The sequence below is a fragment of the Petaurus breviceps genome, unplaced genomic scaffold (assembly GCF_028583685.1).
Source record: "Petaurus breviceps papuanus isolate PSGF00001 unplaced genomic scaffold, PetGlider_PUasm1.0 90667, whole genome shotgun sequence".
NCBI classification, from domain to species: domain Eukaryota; kingdom Metazoa; phylum Chordata; class Mammalia; order Diprotodontia; family Petauridae; genus Petaurus; species Petaurus breviceps.
In genome coordinates this window covers 700,055-713,802 of record NW_027187302.1, presented here as the reverse complement: position 1 = coordinate 713,802, position 13,748 = coordinate 700,055, and the positions used below count along the sequence as shown (strand labels likewise).

The 13,748-nt window shown below is 35.3% G+C and overlaps 1 protein-coding gene across 1 annotated transcript in view; it reads left to right on the top strand.

Moving 5' to 3' along the window:
- SNAP91 (synaptosome associated protein 91) overlaps nt 1-13,748 on the top strand; it is a 162,774-nt gene that overhangs the window by 136,029 nt on the left and 12,997 nt on the right. Inside the window, exons 21-24 of the mRNA XM_069065077.1 lie at nt 801-935; nt 2,527-2,676; nt 8,022-8,052; nt 8,781-8,892. Of these exons, the coding sequence (XP_068921178.1) occupies nt 801-935; nt 2,527-2,676; nt 8,022-8,052; nt 8,781-8,892 (428 nt within the window). The remainder of the gene's footprint in view (nt 1-800; nt 936-2,526; nt 2,677-8,021; nt 8,053-8,780; nt 8,893-13,748) is intronic.

Genomic DNA, 13,748 nt, shown 5'->3' with positions numbered 1-13,748 from the left:
TTTGCTAAAGTGACACTCTTCAAAGCAAGTCTAACCATATCATTCTCCATCTTTCTATTATATCTTTAATCAAATCCAAATTTCTCTCTTGGGCTTTTAAAACCTCACACAATCAGTTTCCAGCCTGCCATTGTTCCCCTTCACTCACTCTTGAGGTCACCCCAAAGTGGTCAACTGGTTGATCATCACACACACATTCCATTTACAGTTCCTTTTTACTACCATGTCACAGAATCCCTTCAAAGCTCAACTCAAGGACCAACTATTACATGAGGCCTTTCCTAATTGTCCCAGCTACACAACCAGCTGCACTAGCCTCCCTACTGAAATTAACACGTATTTACGTATATGTTTGCATGCTGTTGAGTGTCTGTATCCTCCTTTTTGTCTTTGTATCCCAGAGCATTGCACAGTGTCAGGAACACAACAAGTATATGATAAATTTGTTTGATTGGTGGATCAAGAAATGAAACTTAAGCATCTGGAATAAATTGTATTGCCTGAATTTTCATTAAAATATAAAGCATCAATGATTATAGGCTAGTTCTTTCTTGTTCTCAAAAAAACTATTCATTTTATATTGTATTACCCAATTCTCTTATTTTAATTTAACTTCTCTTTTAGGCAGTGATCATTGAAAAACTCTAAACAATTTACTAGGTTTTGCAACTTTTTATCCATTCCTAAATTTAAATCACATTTATTTTTTGTATCTATACTCTTCAAACTCCTATTTATCACAATATTTTATATAATATTACTTTAAATGTTACTTTTTTTACTTTTCAACTTTTTTCCAGGTTTTGGAGGTACTTTCATTGCACCCTCTCCATCACCAGTGACACCAGCTCAGAACAACCTTTTGCAGCCTAATTTTGAAGCAGCTTTTGGAACATCACCATCAACTACTAGCAGCAGCTCCTTTGATCCATCAGGTGAGGAAATTAAATGGATTTTTAATTTAACTTACTTGAATTCATTGAAAAATAACTTAGCTTATTTATTCTTTCAATTATCAAGAAATTAACAACAAATATTGAGTATTGAGAACCTTATCATTTCAAATTTATCCCTTTTTCTGTATTTTTAAAGTACTAATTTTAATAATTACTTGCCATTAGTACATTTGTGGATAGCATTAGGAATAACCCACAAACCCTCTCTGAATCTGTTTTTAATTTTTAGCAGAAATCTAACTTAACATGCACATCATCTCTTTGCATGTGCTTATCTTTGCATGAGTTTTAGAACTTAAGGGAAAACAAAGACCTTGTGTATAGTCAGTATCTGAATGTGTACTCTCACTGCTTTTGGCAGGGAGAGCATGCCAGCTTGCATGGCATTCAGTTTTTCAAAGTTGAGATACAAATACAGAGTGTTCTTTGCCTGCCTTTAACCTTTCATCCCTGCTGTCATTTTGTTTGTATTCTCTTTCATTCTACTCTTCCTATGCTGGGTCCTTACTACAAATTTACAATTGGTGAGTTTTTGGCAATTAAGTGAGTTTAAAAAGCACCCTAATTATATTCCTTGCCTGATGATTCAGTTGCTTCTGTAGCTAGTGCATAATTGAATGCTATATTTTCCCTCAATTTAAATTATAGTAGTATTATAGTATTTATGATAGATGTCTAGCATATATTACTTGTATTGGGTTTTAGCAATATGATTTTTTCTAAAACCTATGGATATGGTATCAACAGATCCTACTGTGAGTCTGTATTCAGAATGGTCCATTTGGACAACTGAAACTTCTCAAATGGTGTTTTACAAGATGAGCTATAAAGAGTCATTAGGTAAATTTCTACAGGGTCAGTTTTTTTGTTTTAAAATTCTTAAGAAAATCAATAATAGTGCTTCAGATGTGATCTTAAAGTTGTAAACAAAAGTAAGTTACCTACCATTAAAAAAAAGAATCATAGTTTTCAGTATATATCTAAAATGCAGACTAAGTGTAAGTTTATTCACTATGAATATTACTTGTCAGGTCTTACTATATGACATTCATTTCATTTGGTACTGTGAGAATAAACCATTTACTCAAATTTAAATGCTCAAAAATCATAATGGTTTTGTTCTTGTTTTTGTTTCAGAATAAAGAGTTCTGACTTACATTTACATTACTAGCATTTCAATGATTATTTAGATGTTCATTAAATTTATTTCAGCTTTGAGAGATCTGTTTCCATACTTGAAAAATTATGAGTTAACTCTTGAATTCTTGCCAATAGTAAGATACTTTTACTTTTTTGTAAAAGTATATTATTTATATGTACCCACAATTTTAATTTGGGTCATTTCAGTTACAAGCAGCTCTCTGTTAAGTCTGTAAATGGCAGGAGAGTTGTCCATCTGCACTGGTAAAGAGAGTTTCCTAACTGTTAGCTCTGTACACCTATGAAATCAAAGATCCAACTCCTGCTCTCACCCTTACTCCCTACCCCAGAAAGAAATAAAAGAAGCAGCTCAATTCTATTGTTATTTTCAAAAAAAAAAAAATCTGAACCTGGTCTTTTTGAATTCCAGTGTTTGATGGTCTAGGGGATCTTCTTATGCCAACTATGATCCCTGCTGGTCAGCCTGCACCTATTTCAGCTGTAACACCTGGTCCTGCTATGGCAGCAAGCAAAGCCCTCGGAAGTGATCTTGATTCATCTCTTGCAAATTTAGTAGGCAGTAAGTAACATAATTACCTTTTAAGTTAAATAAAATTGACTAAAATTATTTATCGAAAGTTATTTTTGTTTCCTGTATTCATCTCCTGATGTTTATACTTATAAGACCAAGAGTAAATAGAATTATCCATTATTGGGTGTAAATGTTTTTCCTAGAATAGGTCCATACCTATTAATTCAATTCAATAAACATTTACTAAGCACTGGTAGGCCACCAACAGCCTTCAGTCTCTCTTCATATGCTTTTATTTAAGTCTTAGAGACTGATTTCCTTCAATTCAACAAGCTTTTATCAAATACATTCTGTGTACCAGGCATTGTGCTAGGTACTAAAGATGCAAAGATAAAAATGAGGCAGCTAAGAGGCACAGGGGATAGACCATGAGAGTCCAAAAAATCTGCCTCATGTAACAGCTATGTGAGCCTGGACAAATCACTTAAATTTTCTCAGTCTCGTTTTTCTCATCTGTAAAATGAGGAGGGTTGTACTCCAACATCCCTTCCAGTTCTGAATCTTAGTGCCTAAAACAGTACCTGCCCTCAAGAAGTTTACATTCTACTAGGAGAATGGTAAATATATAAATGAACTGATTTTTGTTGCTCAGTGGTGTCCGACCCTTTGTGACCCCGTGGATGTCCCAGGCCCCTCTGTCATCCTCCACTATCACTATCTGTCCAAGTTCATCTTCATTGTTTCCAGGACATTGTCTATCCATCACGTCCTCTACTCTCCCCTTTTCCTTTTACCTTCAGTCTTTCCCAATATCAGTGTCTTTTACAATCATTTCCATCTTCTCATCATGTGGCCAAAGTATTTAAACTTCAGTATTTTACTTCCAATGAATAGCCTGAATTAATTTCTTTAAATATTGACTAATTTGATCTCCTTGCTGCCCAAGGGGCTCTCAAAAGTCTTCTCCAGCACAATTGGAAAGTGTCAACTCTGTGGCTTGCAGCTTTCTTTATAGTCCAGCTCTCACATCCGTACATTGCTACTGGAGAAACCATAGCTTTGACTACGGTTTTTAGTATATCTCTTCTTTTTAGTATGAGATATATATGTGTATACATACACACACATATGTACAAACACACACTGATTTATAAATGAAAAATATATACAAAGTAAGTGCAAGGTCATGGAGGGGCTATTTGATTGGGTGAAGGGAAGTCCTAACAAACACTGTCACTTAGGGTGGTAATAGCTAGCAAGGTCTTTTTTAGTGTAACAGATTTAATCATGTTAGTTGATAGAGCCTAAGGCTGTTTCCTATCTAAGACTGGTTTCTCCACTTGGGTGAGAAAGCCCCAGATTGTTTCCACAGTCCTGTGAACAGAAGAGACAGAAAAAGTCCTTGCCCATAGAGTCTCTGTTCCCTGGTAACAGAGGACAAATCCCCTGAACTCCAAACCCTTTAGAAACTAAACCATTTACAACCAGAAATGGAGGAAAAGATTACCACTACAATGTGGGAAAAACTTCCTGGGATCCCTCTAAGCTATAAGTTAATCCACTGTAGTGGCCTAATGCAGTCATTCTAGAAAACTAGTGTGCAAGTGTAATCACCACTGTCAAGTGTGGCTCTGTTACCTTAAACAGCTCCTTCTGATGAGTAATGGTGAAGAGCAATTAAAGTTAGATGGCAGTCCTGACAAATTGGCTACTCCTGCCACTGTACTGTACTGAGGTGTGCCTCTACCTGGGAGAAGAGGAGAGAAGGTATTCACACTTCCCATGCTAACTCCACATCAAGAGACATTGCTATTTTCATTGTATTCTTGAAAAATAAAACAGCTGCCTATAATGCATAGACTTGCCCTCAGCCTCTTCCTTCTACTAAGGTTACAGTAGCTCCTGTTCTTACACTCTTCCTTGGGGACTGCTCTCCATTCTGTTTTACTTTCAATCCCATTTTTCTTCCTCATGAATAAGCTTTCTTCCATGTTGCCTTGTTAAACATACTCAACTCTCCCGAACTGCTACCCAATGACACCTTTTCTCAGTCACTGGTATTCAGGGTCATATATTTTCCATTTTTACTAGTAGAGAATAAATATGGTACCAAAATATGCACTTACTATTTCATAGAATCTCAGAATTGGAGAATTTAGAGTTCAGTATGTATCTGAAACATGATATATCTCTGTAGCAAGATGTCATCCAGCTTCCACTTGAGGACCTCCAAGGCTAATGAGGAACCAATGGTTTCTAAAAGTAGCCAATTTTATTTTGGAGGTCGCAGTAAAATTATTAGCAAAGTTTTTTCTTTAATTTTTAAAAATCTGTTTCTCTTTGACTTTCATTTAATTGTCTTTGTTCCCCACCCATCCATCACTACTAGAGTGAAACAGACTAGCCTAATTCCACTCTCAGTTGACAAAGCTTTACCTATTCTGAGCCAGCAATCATGCTCTCCCAAAATCTGCTCTAAGATAAATAGTCCCCGTTTCTTCATCTGTTGTTATTATGGTTTTTAGTGATGTCACCATCCAACATGCTTTCCCTTGTCTAGAAAGGAAATGCCTTTCTTGATCTCCTGTGTTCTTCATAATTGAGCATGTAATCCAGATTTGGTCTGACATGTAGAACACACAAAAAACAACCGTACTTATCCATCCATCTTAGCTGCTAGATAGTTATATCTCCCCTATTCCATAATTATGTCATTGAGTTTTTTAACCTAAGTGTAGGACTTCATGTTACCTCTATAAAAATTTCATCTTAATAGATCACATTTTTTCCAGGCTATCAAGCTCTTTTGAGATGATACTCATTGTATTTGCTATCCCTCACAGCTCTTCATTATCACTAAATTTAATCAGTATCACTCTTATGTCTTCAGACAAGTCATTGATAAAAATTTTCACCAATTAACAGCGAAAGACTACATTTTGTTGCACTCTACTAAAGACCTTCCTCTAATTCAACAAAGATTGACAATGTTTTGGTCTAGTCATTCAACCAAATCTGATTCTATTCTCTGTGCTATCATATTCTAGCCTGTATCTCTATTTTGTCTGCCACAGTATATGGGACTTTGCTTATGCCTTACTCCACGCCTGTGGTATTTCCTAGATCTAGTTTAGCTTCCCTATCCATAAAGGAGAAGAAATAGACGAATTAATTATTAATGAACCTATACAGACTGTAGTTATGACTATTTCCTTTCCTAAATACTCACATTCAAATTCTTTAATAATCTATTCTAGAATTTTTCCATAAATGGATATTGGGCCATCAACTGATAGTTGACAAAAATCTACCTTCTCCTTTCTGAAAACTGGATCATTTTCCCATCTACAGTCTTCTGTAACTTCTCTCATTCTCCATGATTCTGAAAAGATCAGATATTGGGTCCATAGTAATTTTTGCAAATTATTTTAGTATGTGAGGAGTAATTAATATGTACCAAGTGACTTGAATTCATTTAGGGCAGGAAGGTTTTTGCTTACTATCTCATCTTCTTATTAGCTTATTGTTGGTTTCAGTTGTCTCTTAACCAGTCGAAAATACTTCTCCTTAATTTTAATCCTATCCACTCAAACAGTGGACTTACTCTTCTTTTATTGCTCTTGGATCCCAGGAAAGCTTAAAATTCAACACTCCCACCCCTACCTTCACCACCTCAGCTATTTCTGTTGTCTTCAATAATTTTTACAAGCCTCAGCTTATTCTAAGATTTTAGCTTTGCTATTTTTATTTTTATGGGATCATGCCCCTCTTTTGTTGTTTTGTTTTTTTTCCTGAGTTATCTGCCATGACTTCTATCTTTGGTCTTATGGCCTACTAAAATCTCAGATCATTTTAGAACTTTTAGAGTGCCAGCATCAGACCCTTAGGCCTCTTATGTTCTTTCTAGGAATTAATAAGGAAAGTTCCAAAGAAAAGGATTAACAAACTGGAGAGAGAATCAGGTTTAAGGGGAACAGAGTTAGTGGAAATAGGGCCACCTTAAAAAAGATTAAGCTAAAATAACTGAAGACACATAGAACTATGTTTACAACAGAAGAAGAGGAAAAATCATAGTTTGGGGAAAAAATATTAAAGACAATAGAGGAATATATAACGTTAACTCTCATAACTTTAAATGTGAATGACTTAAATTATACAACAATCTGTTGCTTAACAAGTAACATATTTTAAAAACCAACTAAAACTGAGAAGATGGAAAAACAATTCACTACTCATCGTGTGAATACAAAAAAGAAGGCATTGCAATCATGCCATCTGACAAAGCAAAAACAAACATTCAAAAAATAGATAAATAAGGAAACTACACCATCCTGAAAGGAACCATGGACAACAAACCGATATCAGTAACAAACGTATACACTCCAAATGCCTTAGCATCTACATTCACAAAGGAAATATTAAGTGAATTAAAAAAAGACAGTAGCATAATCATGACAGAAGGCTTCAATAGCCTCCTCTCAGTTTTGTATAACTCTAACAGAAAAACAAAAAGGAAAATATGGAACTGAACAAATTGCTGGAGAAACTGAAGTTAAAAGACCTAAAGGTGTCATCTAAATGAGACTACAAAAGAATATTAATATAACTGGAGAAATGTTCAGTGCTCAGGACTAGACCTCTAAACCTCACCAATATAGTAAAAATGACAATGTTACTGAAATTTATTTATACCTTTAGTGTTATTCTAATCAAATTAACGGGATATTTTATAAAACTTGATAAAATAATAAAATGCACTTGAAGAAAACAGGATACACACACACACATGGCCATGTGTGGCCTTCTAGGTTCTTGGGTGTGACCTTTTCATGGAGTCCAAATTTACAGAACAAATCCTTTTATTAAGGGGCTTTGTTCTGTGAAATCTGGATTTGATCAAAGAGCCACACTTGAGGACCTAGAGGGACATATGTGGCCTTGAGGCCACAGGTTTCTCACACACTGGTATTAATTCAGAGGGGAAAATTATCTTATCCTATTAGACCATTACAAAATTGCCTTTCTCTTCAAGCTCAATTGATTCAAATTTACTTGTATAGTTATTATTCTTTGACTTCAATTGTAAACACCTAATCCTATTTTGTAATATCAGGAATTGGCAAAGTAATAATAACAGTTATTAATATTATTATTGATTATTTGGCAATAATTAAACAGAATAACATTTTTAGGATAAATTTTGATGTTTGGAAAAATTATCCATCTAAATAAACAAATGTATATGCTTTGTAATGCAGTTTTTTGGTGATCTGAAAGCATTTTTTCTTTCAGCAAAGTAATGGTCTCTAAAGCTGTGTTTTATATGTTGTAAAATCATTCTGTTTAAAATTTTTTAAAAGTTGTAAATATTTTATCATCTTATCTAATTGCAGATCTTGGGATTTCTGGTACCACATCAAAAAAGTAAGTACTCCGAACCATACTTTTTTGTTTTGTACTAAACTGAGAAGTAAAGGGACGGTGTTAAAGTATTTTTCTTGGAATAACCATAGTCTAAAGTTAATTAATTCAGCTATTCACTATGAAACACATAAACTGTTATGGGGAACCAGCAAAGTAAACTTCTACTTTTTGTACATTAAGTGTTAATGTGAATGAATTCATTGCTTTTCTAGGGTGAATGTGAAGTTTATTCATCCTAAAATTAGGTCCTTTTAAACATGAGATTGGAAAAATATTAACTATTCACTCCATAAATGTGTACTTTATGGGAATAAAATATTTATTTCTCTTCAATTATCACTAAAATACATTTTAAATTATTTTAAAATATCTGATTTCATGATTGGGAGGTATTCCTTATCATTAGTTTAAAATACTTAGTTTCATTTTGGACTATTAATTTTGAGTGCTAACTATTGAACAGCATATATAGTATTTCCTGTAGTTATTTTGGCATATTTATAACCAGTGAGAGATGTAACCATGTAATTTAACTGGCAAATTGGAATATTTTGAAATAGGAAGTGAAGATCCTATAATATACATATTTTTCAGATGCTGTTAAATTATCTTACATATCATAATAGACACTTACGTAGGAACCTCCTAGCTCCAAGTTTTAACATATTTCAAATTTCAGTTATAATTATTTTCTGACTAGCTTATTCCATTTGCACATGATACTTTAGGGGAGATCTTCAGTGGAATGCTGGAGAAAGGAAACTGACAGGAGGAGCTAACTGGCAACCAAAAGTAGCACCAGCAACGTGGTCTGCTAGTGTCCCACCAAGTGGCCCCTTGGTATGTAGTACTGTATGTCCTCATCCAAACCTCTGCTGCAGTAGAATATTGCTAAAATGCAGACTATCGTACTTCTTAAATTCTTTCATGCAACATTCTACCACTTTTCAGCCATCAAATATGAGCAAAACACTTAATTCACTAGCATCTTAATTTCATTAACATTTTTATGTAACAAGGAGAAATAATGTGAGCATAGTACTTTATGTTAAATACAGTATTTTTAATGGAGTTAAACATTAAAACATTCATATATTAACAAGGCTTTCTGGAAGCATCTAGTATAATTCATCATTTTGGACATCTTCATCTGAAATTTTATTCCTTATAGCTTTAATTATGTATTTTTTTATTTGTCTGTCTTAGTTGTAATTAAAACTTTTTTTTACCAGAAAGGTTAGGCAATTTTCTGTTATGTAAGTGAATTTTCATTTTAAAGTTCTGCAATTCAGCTACCAAATTTTTCACTAAACTTGAGAGTATAACATCTTTGCTGCAAGATTAAATATATTATTGGTGTCACTCTGTGGTAGCATAATGTTATAAGTACTACAGACTTGATTTGCTAGTTATTTTTTCCCTAAAAGACTTGAGAGTATGATAAAAACATACCTCTAGTGTAGACAAATTGATGATTTGGGAATCATTTTATGAAATGCCATTTCCAAAGAAATTAACCACTAAATCTCACTTCTTACTACTTGGGAACGTTGGCTTCTTCCATTAAGTGCTTCACTTTTGCAGACATACATATGGTGTAGTGAGAATGGGAGAGGATACCTTCCCAGTCAATCAAATCAGCTCAGGCAGGCAGTGTTGGGATTTAGGCTCTGTCTACCCAGGGATGCCAAAAACTGTTGCAGTTTCATGATGTGTTGTGGTGGGCCTCAAAGAATGTTATGGTAGTACCATCTCAAAGAATTCAGAATCCAGACCACCTCTAATCCAAGTATGGGCATTTATTGAGATTGACGCCTCTCATGAAGCAGGCTGTTCCAAGAGGAGCCAGCAACTTCAGAGAAAGCAAGATAGATTTTGGCAGGAGGGGTTTGTTCAGGGATTAGGTAATACGGGAGGGGTCCCAGCCTCAGTGAAATTGTGCTTGTGATTATCCACAATCATAGAGAAAACCCCATTGTGGGGTTTGTATGATAATAATATTATAATAAGCCTCTCTACATCCTAAATTCTCCTAAAGGACAGCTTTTGCTATTACTGCACAGGTGCCTACTTAGGGAAAGTCGCTTCTGTTGTTTTGGGGCCATGTCCTGCTTGGGAATTCTGGTGGTACTGCTTTCTGATTGGCTGAGTATTGTGGTCCTGTCTGAGACTAGATGAATGTGGTTGTGGTTGAATGCATGAACACACCACCTATTTCTATGGGAAATATGAAGTCTGGGGGCAGTGACTAGCTAGAGGCAGTGGCTAGGATCCCATCACATAGTACCTTGGTTTCAAGGAGCTTACAGTCTAATGGGGGAGACAACATACAAATAACTTTATACAAACAAGATATATATCAGATAAAACTAGAGATCATTTTTTTTAAAAGGCACTAAGATTAAGGAGGACTGAGAAAGGCTTCTTGCAGAATGTGGGACTTCAGCTGAGATATTAAAGAAAGCCAAGATACAAGGAGATAGAAAAGGAAAATTCCAGACATGGATGGTAGCCAGTGACAATGCTCAGAGTTGGGAGATCGAGTTTTTGTGTGTGAGAAACATCAGAGTGGCAAGTACCACTGGGTTACAGCATATGTAGTGGGAAGTAAGATGTAAAAAGACTGGAAAGGTAGAAGAAGGCAAAGTTAGGGAGGCCTTTATGAGCCAAATGGGAGATTTTTGTATTTGGTCGTACAGGAAACAGGGGAGGGGAAAGAGCAAGGTAGGGTTGACAGGAAGGGTGACATGATCAGACCTTTGCTTTAGGAAGATCAGTTTTACAGCTGAGTAGAGGGTAGACTAGAAAGGAGAAAGATGAGGCAGGGAGTCCAGTGGCTGGCTATTAAAATAGTCTAGGTGTGAGACGATAAGGGCCTGCACTATGTCAGTGGCAGTGTAAGAGGAGAAAAGGAGACATATACTAGATATGTTGTTAAGATAGAACTGACTGGATTTAGCAAGAGATTATATAGAAGGGTGAGAGAAAGTGAGAAGTGTCAAGGATGGGACACCTAGATTGTTAGCCTGGGTGACTAAGAAGATCGTAGTAGCCTCCACAGTAATAAGGAAAATTTAAAGATAAGTGTTTGTAGGGGAAAATAATTAGTTCATTTTGGGACATGTTGAGTTTAAGTTAATTTCTACAAGACATCCAGTTTGAGATTTCCATAGGTACTCATAGATTAGAAACTGGAGGTCAGGAGAGAAGAAAGGGTTAGACAAAGAGATAATGAAAATCATCGGTGTGGATAGAGATGATAGTTAAATCCATGGAAGCTGATGAGAGCTTTCAAAAGAGAGAGCAAATTGTTCATTTCTTTTAAAAATTCTAAACCTTACTGATTATCATAACTTCAGAGTATTCAAAATAATTAAAATGGCAGAACTAAAGGGTTGCAAGATTGTAGAAAAGTAGAAACAACCATCCATTACAAGTGGAATTGCAATTGAGTATTCTTTTTTAGAAAAAAAAAATCTGGCAGTGCATAATTAAAATTACAAAAATAGCTGTACCCTTTGAACTAGTAATCCCATTGTCAGTAATATACTTTGAAAATATAATCAAAAACAAGATAAAACAGAACCAACTGTATTTTGAATGTGCCTATACATAAGCAGATAATGTATAGGATTGTAAGCCATTTGAGGGCAGAAAATATATTACTTTTTTACCTTGTATTCTTATTTCTATGCTAAGAATAACAAATGCTTGTTAATTGATTGCACATTTTAAAGGAAAAGTAACTAAACAAAGAATTTTGAGGGGACTTGGAGGGAAAGACTGAAAAGTTGTTATGATATTTCTGTTGCAGTTATTTTAAATATAAATAATTACTAAGCAAGTAAGGCTGGTGGTTTTGATATTCAGAATTAAGTTTCTAATAAAAAAAATTACCTTTCAAAAGAGATCATTGTCAAGTGGCAGGGTCAAAATACAGATTGCAAGGGACTGAGAAATTAGTGGGAGGTGAGGAAAATGGAAGTAATTACAGTACTTTTCTAGGAGTTTGGTGATGAAAAGAAGAGATATAGAATGACAACTTGAAGTGGTGTCAGAGTCAAGTGAAGACTTTTTTAAGGATGGTGTGACCTAGAGGAGAGTGACTTAGGTATCATTCAACATAGAGGTCAGAATTGTAGATTCAGTGGGTTCAAGTTAGAGGAAGGAAGAATTTTTAGCTCTTTAAAAGAACTTTTTCACAGCTATAGCTTTCTAAAAATAGAATGGGACTTGTGAGGTAGTGATCTCCACACTTCAGGAATTGTTCAAGCAAATATTTAATGATCACTAGTTAAGGATGGTATAAAAAAACTTCTTTTCTGATGGGATTCAATCTAGGAAACCCTCCTTATGACTGAAACACTCTCCTTGATAGGAATTTGGCAACAATAATTTGATCTATGTTAATAAAGGAATGAGAGAAAATATATTAGATATGTTAGGGGATTTGTCTTTCCAATTGAAGACTGAAAAATAAAACATTACTCTGGGAGAATTAAAAACTTATTCTAAATTTGTTCTTTTCCCCATCTTGACCCCTTGGTGAACCAGTTCAACTCTATATTATCTTCTTCTCATGAATCCCTAGCTTCCTTATCATATTATTGATAATGCCCATCCAAGCCAGATCCTTGGATCACCCCCACCTTTCATCACCTTCTCTCCTCCACATGTGCTACTGAACAAAGTTGGAGAAAATTATGACTGAGTCCACTACAAATGTATGTGACACAATCTCACCTGGGCCCTCACCACTGCTAGGCAGTCCTTCTATACCTTCCTTATCAACTCACTATTCCACTCTCCACATTGGCTCTTCCCAAACCTTTTTATCCTCTTGAAACTTCCCATGGTTCCTCTCTACCAACACTCTCTTAGCTCTCATATTTTACAGAAAAAAATGAAGTTATTTGCCATTAGTTCACTCTTCTTTCCTCTCTTTCATCTTCTATCACTCAGGTGTCTTCTACAACTATCTCCTCCTTCACCCCTGTCTCATGTGAAGAGGTGACCAGGTGACCTTACTCTTTTTCAAAACTAACCCCTCTGTTTATTCAAGCTGTGCCATTCCATCCCATCTCTTAAAACAGATTGCTCTCTCTGTCAACCCCACTCTTTACATCAACCCATGTTTTAAAAATCTCTCCCTGTATAGTGACTCCTTCCCTACTGCCTATAAACATGCCCATGTCTCCCTCATCTTAAAAAAACATCTTTACTTCCACCCTAACTTTCATTCTATATCTCCTCTACCCTTTGTGGCTAAACACCTTAAAAAGGCAGTCTGTGATAGGTACCTCCACTTTCTTTCCTCTCAGTTTCTTCTTAACCCCTTTCAGTCCAGCTTCCAACCTCATCATTCTACTCTTCCCAAAGTAACCAATCATCTTAGTTACTAAATCCAGTGGGCTCATCTCAGTCTTCATTCTCCTCAACCTCTCTGTAACCTTTGACACTGTGATCACTCTCTTTTCCTTCATTCTTTTATTTGTCTAGGTTTCTAAGTTTTCACCCTTTTCTGGTTCTTCTTCTTTCTATCAGACCACTACTTCTGTCTTTTTTGCCAGATCCTCATCCAGATCTCACCTTCTAAACATAAGCATGCCTCAAAGTTTTGTCCTGGAACCTCTTCTCTCCCTCTATACCACTTCACTTGGTGATCTCATCAGTTCTCATGGATTTAATTACTGCTT